The sequence below is a fragment of the Sturnus vulgaris genome, chromosome 21, assembly GCF_052056855.1.
Source record: "Sturnus vulgaris isolate bStuVul1 chromosome 21, bStuVul1.hap1, whole genome shotgun sequence".
Classification (NCBI taxonomy): Eukaryota; Metazoa; Chordata; class Aves; order Passeriformes; family Sturnidae; genus Sturnus; species Sturnus vulgaris.
In genome coordinates, this window is record NC_142263.1 from 4,958,158 (window position 1) to 4,983,018 (window position 24,861).

At 42.9% G+C, this 24,861-nt stretch overlaps 1 protein-coding gene across 1 annotated transcript; it reads left to right on the forward strand.

Moving 5' to 3' along the window:
- PITPNA (phosphatidylinositol transfer protein alpha) lies at window positions 1-24,794 on the forward strand. Its single transcript, XM_088177139.1, has 12 exons — window positions 1-266; window positions 5,116-5,146; window positions 10,723-10,868; window positions 11,401-11,496; window positions 11,768-11,771; window positions 16,120-16,194; window positions 16,566-16,649; window positions 17,525-17,602; window positions 18,519-18,629; window positions 20,118-20,240; window positions 20,965-21,034; window positions 22,066-24,794. The coding sequence occupies exons 1-11, from the start codon at window positions 247-249 to the stop codon at window positions 21,010-21,012; spliced, it is 816 nt and encodes a 271-aa protein (XP_088033265.1). The 5' UTR covers window positions 1-246; the 3' UTR covers window positions 21,013-21,034; window positions 22,066-24,794.
- Window positions 24,795-24,861: the final 67 nt, after the last annotated feature.

Here is a 24,861-nt window from a genome sequence, read left to right on the forward strand (position 1 = left end):
GCCCCGCCCCGCCCCGCGCGCGGCGCGGAGGTGACGCAGCCGTTGCCGCAGAGACGAACCGCCCCGGCCCCCGCCGGCCCGGCCCCCCCGTCCCGGTGCGGCGCGCCTCGGCTCGTCTCGGCTCGGCTCGGCTCCGCTCGGCTTCGCTCGGCTCGGCTCGGTCCATCCCGCGCAGCGGCTCCGGGACGCGCCTCCTGTCACCTTCAGCGGCGCTGGCCCGGGCGGGAGGCGCGCGGCGGCGCCGCCATGGTGCTCATCAAGGAATAGTGAGTGCGGGGAGCTCCCCCATGCCGGCCCCCCTCGAGCCCCTCCGCTCATCTCCGCTCCGCACCCGGGGCCTGGCGCGGTGACGGCCGCGGGTGGGCGGCCCGGCTTTGCCCCGCACTGCGGCCGCGGGGAGGGAAGGGAGGAGCGGGGAGCGCCGTGAGGGCCGCGGTGGCGGTGGGGGCGGCAGTGAAGGTCACGGCGGGGCGGGGGCCGCGGCTGCCGGCGGGTACCGGGTCCGCTCGGTGTCTCTGCGGCTCCGCTCGGCCCCGCCGCTGCCCCCACGGCCTCCCCGGCTGTGCGGGGCGGGTGTTGGCGGTGCCCGGGGCCGAGCAGTCCCGGGGGTTTCTGTGGGAGGTCTGAGAAAGGCAGGGGCGTCTTGCCCCTTGCTCGTTGTAGCAGAGCCAAGTGTCAAGCTCGGTTTGGGTCCCCTCCCGCCTTTGGCTGTGTAATCTCCAAGGAGGGACTCTCCTAGAATGTCAGAAATGAGGTAGCTCCAAAATATTTTTGGTTGTGGAAGCCTCACCTTGGAGTTCTTCACTGACCCTGAGGCTGCTGCGGTTGTCCTGCCCTGTGATGGGGATGAAGGGGTGGAAAACTGGCTGGACGTGAGGGTGTGTAGCTATTAGTCACACGTTGCTTGTCACAGTCCTTGCTTCAGCAGCTTTGTGCTTGCTAATGTGGAATATACTCTTGGACCGGTGCACTTTGGCTGGGTGTCTTCAGAGCTGTGTGTACTCCGTACATTGTTCTTTCCTCAGTTCTTAAGGTTAACTCAAGTGCATTCCCAAGTTAAGTGCATTCCATCATTTTAAACTTCTTTTGGCTGATGGGAGAGGCTTTCTGTTTATTATCTCTTTCTCCCCTTATAAAACATAGCTGTGATCCCAGTGATAAAGTGGGTTTTCAGGTCTTCTCTTAGACACATTTACCTACATGACTCTGCCCTCCTTACAGGAATTACTTTGCAAGATTATGGACCATGGTGCAGATTTAAATATTAAAACTATGTTGAGGATTGTACTGATCCTTGTAGCTGTCTTTAAACTTTTTTTCCCTCCCCCCAATCCTTAAACCCCTGCTATTTTTATCCAAACAATAGGAGTGTAGAATTCAGGAGCAGCAGCAGAGCTGCTCTTTGTAACACAAAAACACCGTTGCCTTCAGTAGTGTTAAACTGGATAGCAGGCAGAAACCTGGGCTAAATGCTCAGTTTCAGGTGCGTGAAAAGATAATGAACTCCTTCTACAACGTGTGTTTTGTTGATATTTTCCTATCAATTTACTGCTTTCCCTCTTACAGCACCTTGGCTGGGTTATTGTGTATCTTTTTCATGTTTCTGCTCACAATCCCTTGCCCTGTACCACAGTAAAACTCATTATCAGTGAGCTGTGCTCTAAAGGTGAGAACATATGTACTTTAAATTTTCAGTTTTCTGGCAGTGTGAGCAGTTCATCTTCGTGACTGTCGCTTCCAAAAGTTGTTTGACTCAACATTATTTACCTCACCATATCAGCATGCCTACTGGTTTTTCACACTGCCTGTTTCAGAAACAAGGTGTGAAGTGTAAATGTTAAGAGTAAAGGTTAAAAGACCAGAATTACTACATCGGTTTCCTTTTATACAGGTTTCTATTTGTGTTTTCAAAAGGGCCACAAATTTGTAGTGTTGCCATTACACTGTTTCTTTTCTTCCCTTTGTTTTGCCCTTAGTAAGACATACCTGGCTCTAAGGACAGTCAAGGTTGCTACTGGACTTTCCAAATGAACATTTATTTTTTACTTTTTGAGATTCCCAGCCACCTCTTACAGTTACACATTCTGAGTTGTGTCACTGTATTGGCTCAGATTTAAATATTCATGACGTTGTATGTTGAAGTTACCCAATTTACATCCTATTTGAGATGTTTTTTGATGAAATCTCGTGTTCCAGGAAGCAGTTGTTTAAGGCATGTTGAAACCACTTGTTTTGGTCTGAGGTGGCTATTTGAAGTGCTTTGCTGTTACTGTTTTGTTGTTACTTTTGTTAGTTCTGGTTACATGCAGGTCATTATTGCCTTCCTACCATAGGTGGTAAAAATCGAAATGATCTGTGTAACTTCATCTCATCTGAGCAGATTATTCTTCCATCTCTGTGACCCCTTGTCACACTCTCCCTAGTAAATCAAGTGGGTTTTATTATGTGCCCTGTAAGTATTTTAGGAGCTGATACAGAAATAGAGCAATATAACAAAAACCTGATGTCACATTTTATTATCAGACAAGTCTGTATCATAATTTCCCTACAGCTTCTTGTCCTGATGGTTATGCAGTGATGACTTTAACACTTTCATTTGATGTCCTTTCAGACTTATCTTGCATTTCTATCCATCCTGCTGCAGATAAGCTGCATGGATTTCGTTCATTTGTTTGCATTTTTTTGGTGTCACGGTTTGTAAATGCTGGCTGGAGTCTTGCTTGCTGTCCTTATTTTGATTTAAACTGCCTCAGAAGACCTTGAGGAGAATCAGAGTGTGGAGACTCACTTCCCTTTCCTGTGAAGTGACGATAATGCCACTGACCTTCCCTGCAGCTGTACTTCCCTTTGCTGGAATTTGAGGCAAATTTTAATCTAACAGGGATCTTAAATGTTCCTCATCATTTTCAGGCCAACCACATCATAGAATTTCTCATAAATTGAGCAAGTTCTGTCCTAAAGTTTGTTCCCATTGCTGCTCCTGCAAAGCTTTTCCTCAAGATCCTCTTGAGGAGTCTTCCCTCCTCCTCCTTTGTCACTTGACTACCTGTGTTTTCACCCTCACTTCCTTGGTTTGCTGGGCTCAATGAACTGTAAACCATTGGTCTTCTTTGTGTTTCTGTTTCTCCATTGAAATATAAGATAATAATTCAGATTTAGTGTCTTCTAGTTTCCTAAATGGAATTTCATTCACTTACAGCAGTGTTTTGCACCAGGTTTTCTGAAGAAAAATGTTTTAACTTCATTAAAAAAAAAATTTGTTTCTTCCCTATTTCTTGGTTTTTCACTTTAATTTATCATCCAGCCCCTCTTTTCATTCTTATTGCATTTTTATCCAGTTAACTAACACAACATCATGCTCGATGGCAAAGTCTACCTGTGAAAATCCCTTTCCTTTTTTTTATCCTCCCTTACACCATACTGCTGTTGGTCCTTTCCCTCTTGCCTTTCTGCAGGTATTTTCAGAAAACAATATGTAACAGTGATTAAAACAATTATAGTTCAGTGTATCCTACCAGCAAGTGGCCCATGGATTTCCATGAATTGATCAAATCCCATTTAAAAATTGCTTTTTCTTCCTATGTTTGGCTAGGAATGCCATGTCTTTAGTAGATGTGACGTACAGAAGCACACGTGATTTGGTCTAAAATTTGCTGCCTAATGATTGTTCTGTTGTAAAACAGTCACTGTTACTTGTCCATTCACTTTTCTGCTTCATTTATGATCTCTAAAATTCTTCCATACCTGAGTCTTTTAGCTGGTTTTTCTCCCAAGCTGAAAGGCCAAGTCTTAACTGCTTTCTTCTCACACAGAAACTTCTTCCCATCTCCAATCACCTTTTAAAAACTTCCTTCACTTGTTCTGTATTCTCTGAGGTAAGGTGACCAGGACTATGTGCAGTATTCAAGATGTTGATACATGGCAGATTCTGGTGACATAATTGTCTTTTTTGTGTGTGTGTGTCTGTGTGCTGTTCCAGTTTCTAATATTGGATTTACTTTTGAACTGCCACTGAGCTGATGTTTCCTGCTGCTTTTCCATAATGGCACAAGATATTGGCAAAACTAATTTAGGGCTCATTAACCCCATCTGTTTGGTGAAAACAAGTGCCTATAGTGCATTTTTTTTTTTTATTGACACTGAAATTCATTTGCAGTTCTCAGTAGTTCTTTTTGCAGTACTTTGCAGTCAGCATAAAGTGGTGCTGTCACAAGTAATCTTGCCTAATCTGTAATCTTTAATCTTTTGCCCCTATTGCAGTTTGTTCTTTTGGTAAAGTGTAAAAAAAAATTCTATTTTCACCTCTATTGTTTTTTCAAAAGGTGTTTATTAATACAGAGGGATTTTTTTCCTGATTGTGTCCTAGTTTCTTTGAGACTAATTCCCACAGAATTGGGAATTCTTCTGCCCCTGGTAGCCATATCCATTTCCTATCTGTCCCTCGTTCAACATCATCCTTGCTGAAAGCAGAAGTCAAACACAGATCCAGTTTTGGAGAAGACCTTAACAAGCACGTATTTCTGTCAGCTTTAAATTAATTCTTTCCCAAAAAATCTCTGTGACTTCAGGCAGTTTTTGCTGTGTTGTCTGATCAGAAGCATTCAGGAAACCACAATTAAAAAAAAAAAAAAGACTCATTTAAAGCAGTGGCAGCACCTTCCTTTGCTCCGAGCTCTGAGAAAACCTTTCCTCTGCTGTTCCTGCTGCTTTGGGACATGTGAGCAAATCGTGCAGTGCCTTGTGGCTATTGCAGATCTCTGCAGAATTGCTGAGGCCCACAAAAACCTCCCCAGCAGCTTGGTGAGGAATCAGATGGGATTGCTGAAAGGATTGGAGTGAGAGGGATCACCCCTGTGTTGATGCTGTGTAGGTTTGTAGGCCAGTGAGGTATCACCAGTTGAATTACAGAGTTTTAGGAGAGGGTTGCAATTATAATCTATCATATATTGGTTCTCTTTGGGGTTGTTATATAAATAGTCTTTGGCCTGAGGAATACTGGGTGGATGCTGGAATTCTGGGGGGAGAGGAGAGCTGTGGAACCACTGCTGTGAGGAATGTGGGAATTTTGGGGCTGCAGGGATATTTGCTAATTTCTGTCTCTGTGTTCCCTTCCAGCCGTGTTATCCTGCCCGTGTCTGTGGAGGAGGTGAGTTCTTTGCTTCTTGCTTCCTCGCTTTAGGACTGTAAATAAACCTGTGATCAAAGCATGAACAAAAACTGGAAAATGCAAGCTGTCTTCAGCAGCCCCTGTGAGCTGTTACTTATTCACCATCATTTTGACCAAATAATTGTATTAAGTCTGAGGGTGCCAATCATCTCTCTTATAAAATACTTTCAGATATGCTGATCATAAATCTTGAGTTGTCAGGCTGTTTTCAAGTGCAGTTTCCTTTTGATTAGTACTATTGTTCTTTTCTATTTTTTTAACATCAAGGGGAAGCTTTAGTACAATTTAAGTCACCTTTTAAACTGTGTTTTGCTGAAACTCTTTTGTTTAAACTCTTAGGCAAAGATCAAGATTTACTTGAGACTTAAGAGGCTCATATAGCAAAGGGACTTTTAAAGACCTGTGCTATTTAGCTCTTATATATAGAAAGTTTTCTTTTTGTTTAGATAAAGCTGAATTGAGAGAAGAAATGTAGTTTCTATTGGACAGGGTGATTTTCATCACCAAACCAACCATGGAGTAGCTGTGCAGACTCAGTGGCTGTTTCCCTCCTGTTTCTTCTGATTTGCAGCTTGCCCTTCCTTCCTCCCTCCTGCACTGAATACCACTCTTGCAGAGAATCTAACCCTATAAATGTTTTGAATTTTTTAATCTTTACACTAACAAGGTAGAAACTGAAGTGACTGAGTCTGTAGCACTTCCGTAGCAGATGCCTTCTTCTGGATGTGTTTTTTTTTTTTCCCTTGTGATCCTTGGCTGTAAGCCTTGTGTTTGTGAACTCTGATCAAGGCCTTGTTCTAACTCTTAGGGAGAGCTGTGATAACATCACTCTTGTTCATTTTTCTTTCCTCTGAATATAGCAGCTACTGTGGCGTAGACAGTGGTGGGCTGGCTCATGGCAGCACTTTTTTAAGCACATCCCTTTTATAACTCTCACTCTTTTGACAGAACACAGTTTAGAACTTCATGTGGTTCATTCCTGCAGCCATCAGACTGGTTAGTAAAACACAAGCAGTGTCTAAGTTGAGTTTCTTGTTCCTGTGGCTCAGTCTGCTGTGACAGGTATCAGAGGCTGACAGAAAGCCCCGACCTCTGATCAGAGGGTGGGTTTAGATCTGTGTTCTGTGTTAATGCAAGAACAAGGCTGTTCATGCCACCAGTTCTGCCTGTTGCTTGCTCCCTACATGTAGCTTTTATGCTTTCTGCATGAATCTGTTTCAAGCAGTTTTAACAGAAGTCAGGTTGAAGTATGAGAGTAGGGAAGTTTGGATCTTTTATGGTGTCTGAGTGCCATTACAAGAGCAAGTGCTCAACAAAGGAAGGAGTAACATGATCAGCTTTATCAAGTAAGCAAAGGATGCAAAGTTGTAGGTTAGAGAAAGCTGTGGGTAAATGGCAAATTACTCAAGCTCAGTGGACAGAAAGGACCTTCCTGAATGACAGGAGCCCTGCCTTGTAGTGATCTGGCTCCTTGGTATCAAGCTGTGTAAAAGAAAGGCAAAGCATCAGCATACAGATTGTTTCTTTGAGGGGTTAGACTGGATGGAACCCAACCCGGGGTTTTTCTGAGTTCTCTGATACTGGGATTAGCCTTCATCCAGTTAAAGCGAGTCCCTGGCTGTGCTCTCCCTCCCTGACTGTTCAGAGCCTTGTGTGCAGACTGCCCGTGTGGAAAACTGAGGGTTTGGGCTGTAGATTAATCTGTCAGTCTCTGGCAACCTCTTTGTGTGAGGGTGCCCTGGGATTATCTGTTTCAGGAGATGTATTGCTCTACTCTGGGTCCAGTGCTTGCCTTGTGGAGAAACCCCCAACCTTCCCCCTTGTCACCGTGTCCCATGAGTGATGTCCCTTTCCAAGGTCTGGTGTTTTTCCTGTGATAAGGCAGATTTTAGGAGCCAGTTTCCTGAGCAGAAAGGTGCTAAAGTTCACTTAGTTTTGCCTATGTACCTGGGTGTGCTTCAGAGGAAAGGTTATTTCCAGTATTGACTCAGAGGATGACTGCTACTCTGTTTATTGCCTCATCCCCCTTCCTGTGTGCAAAGATGCTGACACATCTGTGCATCACTTGGTCACTGCACTGCTGTTCTACAAAACAGCTGTTAAACCTTCGTTGCTTTCAAGGATTTCCTTGTGTACAGAACTCTTAAATAGGGCTCTGGAGACTTGTTATTGCTCTTGACTGTGTAGCTGCTCATGAAGCATCTCTGGCTGGCAGGAGGACTTCTGATTTCATTTTTATATGGTTGCTTTTTGCTCAAAAGGCTTAAGAGTTCACACTTGTATGCAAATTGTTGGCAAAAAGTCTGATGCCAGCATGTAAAACGGGAATTAAATGAATTGCAACTTTGAGACATCATGAAAGGGTTGAGGGAGTCTTCTGTGAGGTTCTGTGATGTGCCAGGGATTCTGTGTTCAGTCTCCACCCTTAGCAAATAGATCTTAACCAATAGTATGGAATTCAGGAGAAAACCAGTCAGCAGGAAGGGACTAGGGAGCTGTGACTTAATCAACACAAGACTTAGTTAGCCAAGATGGGAACCAAGCAGTGCAAGAGAAGCCCTGGCGATGACTAAAACTCGAAAGCTGGCATGTAGGAGTTAGACTGTAGCAGTCTGTCTTCTGCATGGAAACCCTGCCAAAACATGGTCCTGCTCAAGTGCAGGCTGCAAGCTGCACTGCTGTGTTGGTTTATCCCTTGTCCCACTGTGGGGAGCAAAGGGAATCTCCTTGGTGAGTGTTGGGTGCCAGGCTTTGCTCCCATTCCCTGACCAGCAGCAGGTGCCAGCTTGGGGAGCCTGGACTCGTGTGGGTGTCTCTGCCAGCTGCCACTGAAATGCTGGTATGGATTAGAGCTGTGTGTACACATTCTGTGCTGCCTCTTTGTTCCTTTCACATGGCAAGGAGCTTGCCAAACACACAGGAATCTTATTAATTGCTTTCAAAGCAGCTTTCAGGAAAACAACTGCTCTTGAGAATGGTTGTGTTGAGATCAGGCCTGCTGGAGGAAATTTGGTGCAATGAAGATATTCTCTCAGCTGTGTAAGAGATGTTTGGCACAGAGCAAGAGGGATGACTTCCTGCAGAAGAGGAGAGGAGTTTTTTGGAGCTCTCAGGTCTGTCTGGAGTCCAGATTCATAGAGCCAAAATCTGTTTCTCTATTTACCTTTGCAGGGAGAATGATGTGGGGTTTGCTCATTGGGACAGTTTTATTTGGGCCTTTTCATCTCTTATCAATGCGATTAAAGGCTCAGAAATAACAGGGAAGTTTAAATGGTGAAGATGTTAAACCAAAGGGTTTATCTTCTTAGTGTCTGAGCTTTGACCCAAGTATTTGAAAGGGAGAAGGAATGAATAAGAGGCTGTTACTAAGAGGAATTAGTTTGTGCTCCTGGAGCTCTGTCCTGGGACTTGCTGAAAGGCCATTCAGTCCTCCCCTGTAATCCTGTAGTTACCAAATTCATAATAAACTCTGTTCTGTGAGTATTTGTGTGGCTCTTACTCTGCTAAAGCAACTTTGCTTCTAAGGTTTCACAACTCTCATGTTTTGCTCTTCTGGAGGGAGGTGAGTGTTCTGCTGTGTGGGTCATATGTAGGGAGTCATAAGGAAAGCAGTGTGGTGTATGAAATGTCAGAAGTCAGAGACTTGTATTGCAGCCCAAAATCCAGACTGAAACCCAAGCTGCTGTGACAGTGCAGGAACTGTCCAGCCAAGAGAGGGCTGCTCCTGGGCCAGGACCTTCTGGACAGATCCTGCAGACCTGCTGCTCTTAGCTTGAAAATGGTCTGATTTTTGTTCTGCCCCACATTAGCTGAGGCCAGGACACTTGGCCTCGTTAGCCTGGTTTCCATCTATTCTTCCAGCAGGAATAAATATTCCCTTGGTCTTCATTGGCACCAGATGGCACAAAGTACCAGAGAGCTTTGGGTACTGTTGTTATTTTGGATGCTCTGACAACAAAATTTAATGACTGAAGAAATCTTCCTTCGTTGCAGAAGATGTTCCAGCCCAGTGAAGTATTTCTGGGTTCTCAGCTCTGAGCAGTATTCCACTTTTCCAGGCTGACTTTTAGAAGTGTTATTCCTGTTTCTGATGCAGAGCCTTATGCTGTGGAAAAGCAAGATGGCTTGAACAGTGTTGCATTGCTTTGTAGTTATGTTATGGAACTTTGGGGGGGGTTGGTGGTTGGTTTTTTTGGTTTTTTTCAATCACTTCACTTCTGGTGCCAAACACTTTGTGGTTTACCCTTTCAGATTGCCTCCCTGTACTGTTGTTGCCTTTGGCAACAGTTGCTGTTTTGCTCATTTAAGAGTCCTGGAGACTTAACTCTGCTAAGTTAGAACTCTTCCTTTTAACTCAGTGGTTTTGCTTCTTTATCCTCAAACTTTGCTCATCTAACTTTGCCTCAGAGAGACCTGTGTGAATTTTCTTCATTTGATCATGTTTCTTTTGAGCTCTGCTTTCCCTTTTTCGGCTACAAGAGTGTCTTAATCTTTACATCTTCTGCAGAGGAGAATGTTCCCTTTTGTTAATTTTCTTGAATTTTCCTCTGCTCTGCCCTGGGAAACATTTGTGAATGCCTCTTATGAAAGAAGTTGTGTAGTATCAAGTACTTAAAGTGATTTCTGAGAAATTATGCTGCCAAGTGAGTGTCTGTAAGAGACTGAGAAATGATTTCAGGGTAAGAATTTTACTGTATGTCGAAAGTCTGTGCTTTCCCTGGTAGTGGTTTAAGCTTGTGGCAAAGAGGAAGTGTGATACAGAGAAAAAACAACACAACCCAAACCAAAAATAATAGGAAAAATAATAGTGGGAGCAGTGACAACATAGATCAACTTGCCAATTTGGGACACTGGCTCAGTTATTTCATTAGATAAAGTTTTCAAAATGAAAATACCCTGTTTACTTCAGGCTTCATACTCAGTTGTTTGAACTGCACGTGGGGGATGCTCTCCTTTGACCCTTAGGGGCTCTAAGGCTGTGCACATTTAACAAGTTTGTCTCTTGGAACACTTTAATCAGGTGGTGCATGTACCCTTTATCTTCTATCTCCCTTATGAAGTTTTTTACTCCTTCCCCCTACCCTGCATTTTGTAAAAAAGCTTGATGTGAATTTCTTTGGGACTCTTCTGGATGCAGCACTGGGTGCTTATTGATTCAGGGCTGGCAATGCCTTATTCTCAATTATTTTGAGGACACCTGTGTGCCAAAAACAAATGAAGCCAAATGGATTTTGCTCTAGTATGGCTGGGGTCCTGTGTGTTTTCTTTCTTTCTGGTGCTCCTTTAATCTTTTTTGCTTTCTCTTGATTCTGTGTTTGGAGCTTGAGATTGAAGGGTTAAAGGTAACTGTCTTATTGGCAGTGCTTTCCTCCTAACTACCACTCAAGCTTTCTATCTCAAATGAAATTAAATGAGCTGCTTATCTGCCCATACAAGTGCGTGTCCTTTTCTCTGCCCTCTCCCCGGGTAATAAATTTGTCCTTGGCTTCTTCTGACAAAGTTATTACTTCAGCTAAATTATAGCCACGGTAATAATGTGTCTTTGACTTCTCCAGTATCAAGTGGGGCAGCTGTATTCTGTGGCAGAAGCCAGTAAGAATGAAACTGGTGGAGGTGAAGGAGTGGAAGTCCTGGTGAACGAACCCTACGAGAGAGATGGAGAGCGTGGGCAGTACACACACAAGATCTACCACTTACAGAGGTATGGGAACCACTTCATTCCCAGACTTGGGCAAGAGGAACCAGAGGAAGATGCAATTGGGTTATAGCAAGTATAAATCACAGATTATGTAAAGGCTGAAAGATGCAAAGCTAAGGCAGTAGAACAGCACCTGGCAGTGAGCATCACTGGGACACCCACCCATCCCTGTAAACGTGGCTGTTGTCCCAAGAAAATCTGCCTTTGAGCTTTTTCAAAGCAAGTCTGATCCTGCCACCCAGTATTTTCATATTTGAATTTGGCTAAAAAGCAAAACACCACCTAGATTTCAATCTGCTTTCAGCCTCTTTTTTTTTTCCTTTTGTTTCATCTTTCATTATGTAAAGAAGATTTATATTAATATGTCTGGTTTAGCATCTCTGGAAAACATCCTTATGGGGTTGGGGAGAGCCCTAGCAATTCCAGAAGTGTGCAGATCTCTAGTGTTTGCATTCCAGGTGATGTCCTGCCTGTCTCAGTTCTCATTCCATGTAGACCTTATCAATGCCTTTCCTCCCATTTCCAAATTCTGCAGCAAAGTGCCAACATTTGTGAGAATGCTGGCCCCTGAAGGAGCTCTGAATATACATGAAAAAGCATGGAATGCCTATCCCTACTGCAGAACTGGTGAGTGCCTGAGGAAGGACTCTGGATTCTCCCTTTTTGTTTTCTGGGGCAGGGGGAAAAGGTAGGGAAGAATATAAGGAAAGATGCAACCAGTAGAGAAGCTGTTTCAGCTCTTAAATCTTGGATTTCTGTTCTCTAAACCCTTTGTGTGGTCAAGAAAAGCAAAATACAGTGCTGAGGAGTTAAAAGAACTGCTCTTGTCTGATGTGCTGCTAATTAGTGACCTTCCTCTATGAGAGGAGAAGAAATATCTGTTAGTCTGCCTAAAGGAATAGCTGTGTAACACTGATGAAATAAATACACGAGGGCTGATTTTATGTGCTCAAGTGCAGCATAGCCAGGTGGGAAAAAGTGGAAAATGCAAGAGGGGAACAGAGCAGATCTCAGCTGCCTCTTGCTTAGTGCAGGTGAAGGGAACAAGTGTTAAGTGCTGGGTATTTGCTCACTTGCAGGATCTGAGGACAGGGAGGGTTGGACAGAGAATGCTGCAGTTGAAGTGAATCCATCTGTAAAGGCAGGGGTGAGGCTCTGGGAGCTGAGTAAAGTGCTGAAATCATGTCAAACCTATTTTCTACAGGAGTGGTTAGTATTTACTTACTGAACTTAACAGCCATGGTGTTTGACCACTACAGCTTCTCTGGTCTTCTCTGCTGTAAACTGAAAATTTGACTTTGCCTCCAAACTTATGAAGAGTTTTGGCAGCATTTTATGCTGTTTGGATCTCTGAAGAATACATTTTCTGCTGGTTGGTAGTGGTACAGTTGCTATGGGAATGAGACACTTAAAAATTCCAACTGTTCTTGGAACTCAATATATAAAAAAACCCTTTTTTTGATAATTTACTTAAGTGAATTTTAAATGAAATGTTTTAAAAGAAGGAAAAAGCTCTGCAGTGGGAGAGGATAGTGTTACTTCAGTCTGTGAAATTGCAGTCTAGTGGAATGGATATATCAAACACAAAATTCAGATACTGCCATCAACTTTAGAATAAATCTTTAATGTCTCACAGAAGAGGTGGAAACAAAGTTGTTTGCAACCTTTCTAAGTTTTATGCAGATTTCTTGCTGCATGTTACTTAAATTAGTTAGTAAATGTCTAGTTTATTTCCATGTTAAGCCCACTGAGCTGATTTAAATGCCTGGCTGTGTCCTCCACCTCCTCTTTTCCTTCTCCACCAATTTCTGAAACAAAGGTGTGGAGTTAGTTCTTTTGTTATTCTTAAACTGCTTATCCTTCAGTTACACACTAATAAAATTCTACTGAAGCGGAAAACATGGAATACTAAAATCAAGTACAAGACTTTTCAACACAATCAAAAGAAATTTCAGGTTTTGATATGCTAGAAATGATAACTAAACAAAAAAAAACAACCCTTCAACTGTAATAAACAGCAACATAAATGAGATAAAAAGTGCTTTGTTGTGGGGGTTGGAGCAGAAGGCAGTTTTGATGCGGAGGCTGATAAATCTGTTTAGAGAATCTGCCAACCTGACATGAAGCAAGAGGAGCTTGGAAAAGTTGCTGAAACCTTTCCTTGGCTGGGATTGGGCAGAAGGGGAGAGCCCAGGGATGTGAGAGAGAGAGCCCTTGGATGTGAGAGAGAGAGCCCTTGGATGTGAGAGAGGGAACCCATGGATGGTGAGAGAAGGAACCCTTGGATGTGAGAGGGAAGCCTTGGATGTGTTGTGGGGCTGCCTTGGGCATTGTCATTTCCCTTCGGATGCACTCAGGTGTTTTGGTTGGATATGAGGAGACCTGGATGCCTTGCTGTGAATCTTTGGGCAGCAGAAAATGCTGTGCTGGCTTGGAGCAGCCAGGCTTTCAGCCCTCTCACTAGAATCTGAAATTTAAAAACCAGGGGCCCAGCAGGAGCTAAACCTGAGTGTATTCTGCCTGTGCCCTCCTGTCTGAGGTGCTGCTGCTGTGCTCTCCCTGCTTGCACATCAGCTATTCACAGAGCCTTCTAAACAGGAATAAAGCAGTGCTTTGATTTAATTGTGCCTCATGGTATTTTTAAAAATTATATGAGTTCATCCTTCTTATATTTCCCTGTATCTCCTCTGAGAAGCTCAATTTATATGCATATTATGGGCCATTATCAAAGTAGTACTGGGGATTGAAGGAATTTAAATGCCTAGTTTATAACTTTATACAGTTCTGCACACTTGTTTGTGCTGTAATATGTTGTTTTTATGTACTTGGAATGGAAGCCTTGCTTAGCTCCTTTGAGAGTATAAACTGTAAGTGAGGTTGTTGTTATTGTATGGTTTCACAACTTCTGCAGTAAAAATGAAGTGAGGATTGTCTGATAGTTGTACCTGTGGGCTGATGCCAAGGGGAGCAAGTGTTCTTCTCTGCAGTCTGACTTAAATATTAATGTGGCTTAAATGTTTTTAGAAAAGCAATTTGATGTGTGTTCCAGTCTGAGTGTAACCATGGCCTGTGGCCAAATGTCAAGAAACTGAGAAGTTATAACTGCAGTTGAAACGTGTAGGAGTTACTGCTGTAATGCCTCAGGAAGCAGGTCTTAATTTGTAGCAAGCTGAGCATTGAAGTTTGAGTGGACATTTCTGAAGAGATTAATTTGTTTCTTTACAAATGAGGAGTCTTCCCCACAGGGAAGAAGTTAAGAAGGTGAAGGAACCTGTTTTAGAGGCTGCTGCATAGTCACAGCACACAGTCATGGCAAAGTGGGAAGGCCTTGGTTTATAATTATAATTATTGCTGGTTTATTCAGTATTTTGTTGGGACTAGCAGGAAAAAAAAAACAAACCCACTTCCTTCTTGCAGAAATAATGAAATGTTCTGAGATGGGAATAATGAGATGAAGTTCAGCCTTTGAAAAATTAGCCTCAGCTCTGCCTTCTTGTTCTCTCCCTCCAGCCCAACATGTCAGTCTAAATAATTGGCTTTCTGTAAAATTGCTGTAAAAAGCAATTTTCACATGCTAGGGGTTCAGAACAGTCCAAGCCCAGCAGTGGGTAATTAAGGCAACTGGATGTGCATGATAGGTGATCTCCAGGATGCTGCCTTGGGAACTCAAAAATTGTTACAATACCTTTAAAACCAAATTGCTCCTTAACCAAGCCCTGATGTTAGACTTCAGAACAGACCAGAGAACTTCACCTCCAGCTTCAGACTTCCTTCTGCTTGAGTAGAATTACTCAGGTAGAGCAGATGCTGACTGTTACAGGATCTTTAATTGCTTTTCTGTGTTGAATAATTGAGCCTGGGTGTCCAGGGAGTTCAGTTACCACGAGCAGCAGAGATGCAGAGGGTCTGGTTACCCCAGGCAGGGCTGCACTGCCCTGAAATCCAGCGTGGGTTTCCTTTGGAACTATGGAGAGACTCCTTATCTGCAAGCTGAGAAAGGATTGGTAAAATGCTGTCAGCTGAACATACTTATTCCATCTTCTCATCCAGCTGGCTGCAGGCCAGCAGCACAAGTGGCAGTGCATAATTAATTGCTGCTCCTCTGGGTTTCTTCAAGTCTGAGAATTTCCACAGGAGAAAGGGGTGAAGTTAGCTGGGTTTTATCAACTTCCATGTGTTTTCCCTCAGAGGTACCTGAGAAGTTGAAGCTGTCCCTGTTTGGCTGAGGGTGGGAGGAGGGCAGTGGTTGCTGTACAGTCTTTTCTAACTAAAGTGCTGTGTCTCTTTTTTTTCCATGTGTTGATTTCTTGGAGCAGTTATTACAGTAAGTATTGATTTTACTGATAATCTGTGGGCTAATGTCTGAAATCAAGTGTTGTGGGTAGAAGAAGCTCTTTAACCTGAGCTAAAGGCACTTTGGCTTTTATCATTGTCAGATCCCATAGATTAGCTGCCCTTACCAAGGGTGGTGTATCCATGGACAGAGATCTGTTTGTGCTTAGCAAAGCTCAGCTTTACAAATGGCAACAAGCCCTTGCCTGGGTAAACTGAGTAAAAGCCAGTTAGCTCCTGCCATGCTGTCCCCTTGATTAATCTCTTCTGAATTTGATGTTTCCTTTCTACATGCTGAGTGTTTCACTGCCTTGTGCTTTTGTTTCTGCTCCCCTGAGGGAGGATAGGGTTACCTTTGGGAGTCCTTTGCTACTCACAGTAATAGTGAGAAATGGAAAGTTTTTTGCTTACTTGGCAGAACTGTGCTTCTTGTCCCTTCCCTTTCAGTGCCAAGAGCTCTCAGCTCATCAGTTTAATATTGTTATTAATTGGAAGAGTTGAATCAAAATATGTACTCAGTGCTAGATCAATAATCTCAGTGGAAAGACAGTTTCTGCCTATCTAACTTATGTTACCCCTTCTAAACTCTAAATAGAGTGGCAGATATTGTCCTTTAAAGAAAAAGCTGTTTATAAACTCCAAATGTTTCACTAAAACAATAGAACTTATGGGTTATTTTTGTGAACAGCTTGTGGTTTATTTAATCTTAAGTAATTAATGATCAATCAATTTTGCTGAAAGCAGTGATCTGGTTACAAATAATTCTGAAATTCCCTAAGTCAGACCCTAGTCAAATGGAGAGTCCATTCTTTGAATTATTCAGTTCTTTGAGTTGACTCTCCTAATCTAATCCTAATTATCTGTGTAATAAGAAGACAAATTATATATCCTAGAATAACAAGAAGCTTTATTTTGATGACAGAATGAGTATATGAAGGATGACTTCCTGATCAAAATTGAAACCTGGCATAAATCAGATCTTGGAACACAAGAGAATGTAAGTACTTATGTCATATGTTTTACTCATCTCTTTAATGTCACAGTGCTGCTTTCTGTGCTGGGTTAGAGAAGTGCTGTGTGGAGCTGTCTATTCACAGTGTTCCTGCATTTCAAATGTTTGTCTCACTACCAAGGCAGACTCTTCTCTTGGCTTCTCACATAAACTGAATAAAATTGACCCCCAAACACTTGTGCTGTGTGAGCACCTTTGCTTCTTTAGAAACTCTCCCTTTGTGTGTTTACCTCTCTGTAGGTGGGAAGGGGAGCACTGGGTGTCTGCATTTCCATCTGGCTTTATATTTTCTAGACTAGGAGTGTTGAATGTTCTGTCACTGAAGCAGCTCCTTGAATATTATTGCTTCCCTTCAGGTCCATAAACTGGAGCCAGAGGTATGGAAGAGTGTAGAAGCCATTTATATAGACATTGCTGATCGGAGCCAAGTACTCCCCAAGGTATGGTAGGTGGGTAACAGCTCCCTGGGGGGCAGGCCTTGTGCTAAAAGAGGGGATCATGGACAAACTGTGCTTCCAGGGATGGTCACAGGCAGCAGGACAAGTGAGAGGATGGACAGGGGAGGAGAAGAGTTCCTTAAAACTGCTCATGCAAGCCAGAGGAAATGCTCTTTTAAAAACTGTGTAAAATGTGTTGCCTGTGCATGTAACAGTGTATTTCTACAGCAGTGCAGCTGACTGAAGTGCTTGAATGGCAGGAAGTGGCACTCCCCTTTCCATACAGGATCTCTCCTAAACTTCCCCCTTTTCATATTGACCCATGTTTCACATGTGTATTGGGAAATGGTGGAGCCAACACTTGGTTCTAAGAATCACTGTGAGAAAGAAAGGGGTGTTTCTTTACTGGGAAGAAAAATCAACTGTATAAAAATTGAATGTTGGTTGAGTTTCCTGACTTTCAAACTGTATTTGATACCATTTTCATGGTAGTACTGTGAGTCTGACTGTACTTTTCTTCTAGAGAGCAGCATGTGAGCATCACACTGATACAGTGCTGTGAAAAATCCTAGATAGCACAACTGCTTTCTGTAACAGCAGTGTTGAGCTCCCAAAGAACAACAGGAAACATATCTTACAGACCTGATAGCCTTACAAAGGTCCTATCAATTTGTTACCACTTTTTCATAGGTCTAGGACACAGCACAGGGGGAGAAATATTTCAGTGAAGAGTGTCTGACCTAATGTTGAGGTCTGAAAGCAGTAGCTCTTGAGAAGGCAGAGGTCAGTCTTGGCCCAGGAAAAGAAATCCTTTGTGTTAGAGAACAGCTGGATAACAGTAGGATAACTTGTGTTTAATCTTTGTGTCTGTCCAATAGGATTACAAGGCAGAAGAAGATCCAGCAAGGTTTAAATCTGTCAAGACTGGCCGTGGACCACTGGGTCCCAACTGGAAGGTTTGTACTGATGAGTTAGGAACTTTATTGGGATTATATGGGGTTTGGAGACAAAGATACATCTGGAAAACACTGGAATCCCTTCTGCAGAAGGAAATGCAGAACTCAGCACTGAATCTGTTCTGATTTTAAAAGAAAGAGCTTGGTACAAAGAGAATGAGTTCCAGGAAATCTCCAGAGCTGCCTGGTGCTTAGCCCAAGGGTTCACCCAAGAGAATTCAAATATGAGATAGCTGAGTAATGACCAGCAGTGTTTAACCTTTCACTGAAATTCTTGGAATCTGAAAACATTACAAGTGCAGATATAATACCAGTCTTTAAAAGGGATCCTGAGTGGGATTTGGGGAACTGCTGGTGTGCAGGTCTGATTTCTAGCAGACAAACTTGGCAGAAGCTGAGGCTGATATGATTCACTTGGGAAGAGTGGTTATGGCTCCTGTAATAGGAAATAGGAAACCTTATGGAGTTTTCTTTATAATATGGAAGCTTTATAATCATGTATAATGTATAATCAATGATCTAGTCAGATGATACAATCTAATTCCAAAATGTTTTAGATAGGGACTTTATCAAGAGTCTTTTGAGGAAGCAAAGTAGCCGTGGTATAACAGTGAAGATGCTGAAAGACATAATTTTAATGGAAGAAAAAGTGGACAACAGAGCAGAGGAAGGAATAGTCTGTTCTCAGAATGGAGGGAAAGCCACCTATGAAGGAAACCAGGGTCTAGTTTCATCGTGCCTTGAAAAAGGGTGAGCAAAGGTGGGACAAAACTTGTCAATAAAATATAAGAAAGGTGTAAGGATGCAAGAGTATTGTGGGGAATGGGGGGAAGATTTCATAGTTAGGACTGAAGGAGCTTCTTTCCTGGAGACACCTGGCTAGAGGCTTAATGTGAATATCTTTGTGTCTTTGCAGAAGGACCTGGGAAAGCAGTCAGATTGTCCATACATGTGTGCTTACAAGCTGGTAACAGTCAAGTTCAAGTGGTGGGGTCTGCAAAATAAAGTGGAGAACTTTATACAGAAGGTAAGTTCTGTGATGGGAGAGATAGGAAGGGGCAGGTCTCATCAGCCACCTGCTGTACAGGCAATGGCTCTGCCTGGAATTCTGCTGTCAGTTCAAGCTGGGTTGAATTTGCTGCTAATGCAAAGGCAGGGCTGGCTGATTGTTCTGTGAATTGGCTATTGAACGTTTTCACTCTCATGTGTGAAGGTAAATTGGCTGTCTTGTGTTGTTTAATAGGCCAGAATTGCAGTCACTTGGTTGCTGGTTTGTAAGTGATGAGATGATGCATTTATACTGGAATTACAGCCTGTAGGGGCAAAATATTTTTGTGGGGAGATGGCTCCAGCTGTTTGATCCTGATCAGCTGAGAATCTTTCTGACAAGTCCTGGAGCTCTAGTCATATTTTCCTAGTCTGCTGCTTGAAAAATCTATGTTAACAAATAAGCAGATGGTGGGAAACTTTATCAGCTTAAAACATAAATGGTATCTTTATAAACGAGCTTTTTTGTGACAGAGTCTGTAACCCATGAGCTGCAGCAGGATGCTACACCTGGGAATGGCTGTGTATGGTTTTCTGTGTTCATAAAACTCCTGTGCCTTCAGCTCACAGAGACTTCTCAGTGGTTAATATTGATAAACCACAGAGCTGCTTCTGCAAAAAGCAATTCTCTGGTGATGCAATCTAAAGGGGAATGGCCATGGTGCTGCAGGATTTCAAATACCTCAACAAAAGCCCCGAATAAACAGCGTCTTCAATCCCTTTCTATTTATGAGTATCTACAGGATTGCATCCAAGTAGTCAAGCTGCTTTTGGTGATATGAAACCATAATTGGTAAAACTGAAGTGTCCTTCTTTAATGAGGTCTTTCCAAGAGGCATTGTATATCCCTGTCTAATATAATGATTTTGCCTATCTTATCTCTTATAAAAAGGAAATAAATTGCTCCAAACCTGGAGTAGCTTGTGCACATTAGTCACCTCTGTTGAAAGGTTTTCAGCTGTGAAAAAAGTTCAGGCATTTTTTTAGGTCACTACAAAAGAAAAAAAAAAAAACAAGATAGGTGCATGTCAGCCCTTTACACTTCATAACTTCCAGTTTTTAGCAAGTTAAGGAATTTAGAAATACCTCTTTCTCCTTCTTTCTGCACTTCCAGGCCAACTTTCATGCTTTAAGTAAACCCAACTTGGAGCACTTTATTCAGTCAGAACAATACTGTCAAATCAAAGGAGATTCACTCATTCTTTCAGTGCAGTGTGCAGTCTGCTGTCTAGGTTTGGGGGGAAAAAAAAAGGCATTTCTCTGGGGATTGAAGGCTCTAGATTAGATATTCTGATAAAAGAATAAAAATTAGCTATCTCCAGTTTCCAATTGTGGCAGCTAGATGGAAAGGTGGGCGAGGGAGCTGATTCTTCAGTGTACACATCTCTGAAAATTGTTACAATGCTGTGGGCTCTATGGTAATTGCCCTGTGACTAAGCTGGTTTGTGTTTTATTCCTCCTTTTGCAGCAAGAAAAGCGGCTCTTCACAAACTTCCACCGGCAGCTCTTCTGCTGGCTTGATAAGTGGGTTGATCTGACTATGGAGGACATCCGTAGGATGGAGGAGGAGACCAAGAGACAGCTGGATGAGGTCAGTGGCAAAGCAGGGCAGGTGTGGGTTGTGTGAGAAGCTGCTGCTCTCCAGCACAGCAGAGAGGAAAGGCTGCCTCGCTGTCAGGCCACGGTGTGAATTGTGCTATTTAGGTCATGCTGTGTGTGTGCTTTGAATGATTGGCCATGAGTCCATGGTGCTGGCATCTCCTCCTAATCGTTATGGAATTCTCCTTCTGTCTGTTGTTGAGCCAGTAAATATATTGAACCACAGGTAATGAGAGGCTGAGTGGCAATGATTCATTTACTGCCTCAATATCTTGTTTGCTTTTACTCAAAGCTGAATGGTCGATTTTGTCCTCATTAGTTGCCAGAAACCCGTTGAGTAAAAGGTTTTTAGATCTAAATACCATAAGCAGGTGGTGGGGGTATGTAACAGGATTCTTACTCTGAGAAACACAAGTTTGGTAATAAAGAGAACCTTGTTCCATGGTTTGTGTCCTGCCCTGCACCCTTCTCTCCCTTCATGCCTCAGAATATTTCATTATAGTTGCATGTACATTCTTGCCCTTTGGATAATGGTTCCAAATCTGTTGCCAACCCACAGCTTAACCAGAAATGATGCCTTCATGTACATTTCACAATCACTGATTTGAAGTGCTGAGATATAATCGATGTCTTACACCCAGGAGGTGTTCCATACTGATAAATTTTGAGATGACACACGTGAGAATCAGTACTTGAACACTTCTTTCCTCTTTCAGATGAGAGAAAAAGATCCAGTGAAAGGAATGTCGGCTGCAGATGACTAATATGACTCCTTCCTTGTGCACTGTAGGTATCAAGAGATTTGACAAAACTCTGTATTGCTCTATTTGGTTTAAAACCCCCAACATTTGTGTGAGAAATGATCCTGTTCATAGCTTCTGACAGGCAAATCTGTGCTACTGATTGTTTTTATAGTGAACTTGTTTCACTGACAGGTTGATGAGTGAGGTTTACTGCCTCGTTTCAGAACTATTCTAAAGAAAAGTCTGAGTGAAAAGTGTAAGAAAAATGTGTTAGAAGATTCTGTGGATTTTACTGCTATTCTTATTTCTGTAGTGTGCATATGTTACTTTCCATGACTTGCAGAGAAACTTTCGTCAGTCTCAAAAAAGTAATTTAGACATACACATGCTTAGAATACAGTTGGAAAATTGAACATTCCAAGCACATTTGTGAGGAATTCATTTTTTCCATTGCTTGTTAGCAGTATTTACTAATGGGCCAAGTCTTGAAGTAACACCTGGGCATTGCAAGAGAAGCAGCAATGGCAGTTTTAAAGCTTTTGACTTGTTTCCTTTCTATTCTGTTCAATATGTCATCAGTTTGGGGGCTGGCTTTGCCACATTTTTCTTAGCCATTGCAAAAATGTGGTATGGTATTAGAGAAGTAAGAAAGCAAGGAGAAAGAAGGGATTGTTCATTTATGTTGGGAAGAACATGTTAATTAGGGCAGTAAAATGTCATCCTAATTATCTTTGGAAGGAACAGGGTGGGGCAGGGCCACATACTCCTATACTGACTCTTGACCTCTGTTTGCCCTCTGTTATCTGCTGGTTGCTTGGTTTGAGTGGGGAACACAAGGTGAGGAAGTGTCTGAAGGGCTGCTTTTTGATAGAAATATTTTAATTTTGGAATGCAGTTTCAACCACTTGATTTTCTTCTGTCCCATTTCCTCTGGATCAGTGCTGTAACCGTGCATTGTCTGCCTGGCGACAGCGTGACTCACATTTGCTCTCTCAAGGTTGTCTGACACTTCCCTTGGCACTCAGCTCTTCCAAAGTCATCCTGAAACATTTCCCTGTTGTCTCTTTGTTTCAGTTTGCAAAGACAGTCGTCAGGAAGGCCCAGGGAATCCACACCCTTGACTGACGGACCATCTCTGGATCAAGCCTTTCTCTGTCACACCGGCAGGCGATTTTAAACCTCCCATAGCTAATTCTAGATGCCCCTTAATATTGTGAGCAAATAGACAGTCTGGTACTAAGCACTCCAATGTTAGCACGTGTACCCCGAGGAGTTTCCCCCTGGGGGCCGTGTGACTTAGAGATCGCTGTATTTATGACTCCTCCCTCCTCTTTTTTTCATTGTGTTCAGACCAATTTCCATGTGGCCCTGTTTGATTTCCAAGTGACATTTTTAGCTCAAATAGTCTTGTGATGTGGTGACTTAGAATTTTTTGGTTTTGTTTTGGTTTTGGTTTTTTTTTTTTCCAAGTGGGATAAACTGCCATCTTTTTTTCTGCCCAGCCCTTCACTGTTCTTTGAATGTCTGTTTGGAGAGGGAAATTGTCCGTATTTAAAAGTGTAAAACTCTTCCAGGAAATGTTCTGCTCTCACCCTTGCTCCTGGAGGGAGATATTTAATGGCAGGTAACCTGAGTACAAAATGAGGAGCAGCCAGAGAGTTCTTGGTTTGTGATGAGTTGTGATTTGTGGCTCCTGCAGGACATTACTTTGTTCTGTCTTAACAAACATGAATTAAAGAGTGCCCAGAAGCTGCAGTCAGGCCCTGTACTGGGACCTTCAGCAATTACCTGTTGAGTTTCCATTTTAGGGGTGTCTCTGGCCCATGTAGCTCTGTTGTCCTTCAGCTGTGAGTGTCAGTCTTACAAAATCTTTCTTGACATATGTTGCAACTTCCTGGTTCTTTATTTATTAAGACTTCCCATAACTTACAAAGCTGGAATGGTTTTGACTAATAATAACAATGTGATTGTCCCTGGACAAATTGGGATGTTGCAAAGGCTGGTGTGCAAGGAAGGTCTTGGCATCTGGTTACATCCAGGTGCCTGGAGTGATGGTTCTGCTCAGCAATAATATTCTTCCCATTGCAAGACTGACTAAAATATCTCCTTTTGTGCTGTAAGAAAAGCAACTTATAAAGACCTGCAGTTTTCTAGGATATCTGTTGGTTATTATAAATCATAGAGGATACTGTTAATGTAAAGAGCTCTTGTTATTTAATGAACTCAAATATTTACTGTAACTATCCTAATGTTGATATCAGCTTTAGACAATCAACTCAGCAGAACGGAATCAAGGAAATGCTGCTTTCTTCAATACATATGAGGAAAAAAAATCCTACTTCTTTGCTTATCCCTAAGGCCCAATGTTTGATTTTTTTCCTCCCCTAGTAGTAATAACTTTATTTTCCACTTCTGTGTTTGGCAGCACTAACATGAAATCTTGTATGCCAAACAGTCGTGGGTGTATCACCACTTTTGAGGAGTCTTTTTAGCATTCTGTAATACACTGACTCCTCCAGCCCTTCCCACTCCTGCAAGCAGGGGATCCTGAAATGATCCCATGCCCTGCTGAACAAGGCTGTGCTGGGATCAGAGCTGTTTTCAGTGTGAGGGAAGATGGGAATGCTCTGGAGGGAGAGGATGGTGTTTGGTTTCTGGAGAGGGGGCAGTTTATCCCTTTATTTTTAGTTTATTTTGCCTTACTCATGTCTAAGTGCAATAAGCTCTGAATTGTACCAGTAACTCTGGCAGGCTCTTCTCAGTGACCTCAGACGGTTCTGTGGGGTTGGGGTGGGGTTTGAGGGGTTTTAGCAATCTCACCAGGCAGAAGTAAAACAAGTTTATTGTAAAATAGGTAAAGAAACTAAATTTTAATCTTTGAGGCTATTTGGGACCAGGATGTCTCATGACATGTTGTATAGCTGTTCCAGAAGTATTCTAGGAGTGTAGGCCCCAGTTAGAGTTCTTTCAGTTTGAAGTATTTTTAACAGAGAATTTATGCACTGACTTGTGTTCATGTTTGTTGGTTACGTTTTGAGGGATTCTTACACTTGAGGGCGACCTGAGAATACACACAGCACACTTGTTCTTTCAGTTTGTGTTATCCAAGAGGCTTTCCATCTGATGACACTAATCGCCGTGGAAGCAGATTGTAACATTCCACCATTGCAATCCTTTTTTGATCCTCTGATTTCAGAGTAAGAGCTTTTACACAAAGCTTTCCTGATTAGTGGAAAAACTTGGAGGGGGGGGGGGAATTCAGGAACTTCAGCCTGAATACTCCCCCTCTGCTCCCTGCCCTTTGTTTTCTGTCCTTCCAATCCGATCCTAAGTGAAAGCATCCCTCAGCCTTTGGATAGACAAATCCTGTAAAGACCCTTCAGTCTCTCGACGCTTGGTTCCTGCTAGTGAGCATAGCAAAGATCCCGCAGCGTTCCCGTGCCGTATCTTCCATCAGCTTTGGCGAGACCCCCTGGACCTGCCGGCTCCCGGCGGGATCGGCTCCGTGCAGAGGGGCGGGATGCGCTGGGATCGCCCATTTCCCCCCCCACCCCAAAGCCGGGTGGGTTTGGGGCTCCGGGGGCAGCTCCCTCGTATCCCGCAGCCCTCGGGGTTCCTCCCGCTGGAACCCGCCACGTCCCGGCGGATTCTCCGTGCTCTTCTTTCCTTTGGCGACACACACTTTGTAGAATGGGTTAGATTATCTCGTCGTTTCTTTAAATGTGAGTTTGTGCCTTTTTTGTCTCCTAAATCTTCCAATACAGGCATATTGGAAACGAAATCTAATAAAATACTAGACAGAGCCTCTCGCCTTCGCCTCCTTTGTTTCGTGTTTTTTTTTTTTTTTTTTTTTTTTTTTGGGAGGGGGAG

Bases quoted from the DNA above. Each gene is read 5' to 3' on its own strand.
- PITPNA (XM_088177139.1), top strand. From the start codon at position 247: ATGGTGCTCATCAAGGAATA. The intron at 267-5,115 runs GTGAGTGCGGGG...GTTCCCTTCCAG, and splicing joins ATGGTGCTCATCAAGGAATA to CCGTGTTATCCTGCCCGTGT. The intron at 17,603-18,518 runs GTTTGTACTGAT...GTGTCTTTGCAG, and splicing joins CACTGGGTCCCAACTGGAAG to AAGGACCTGGGAAAGCAGTC.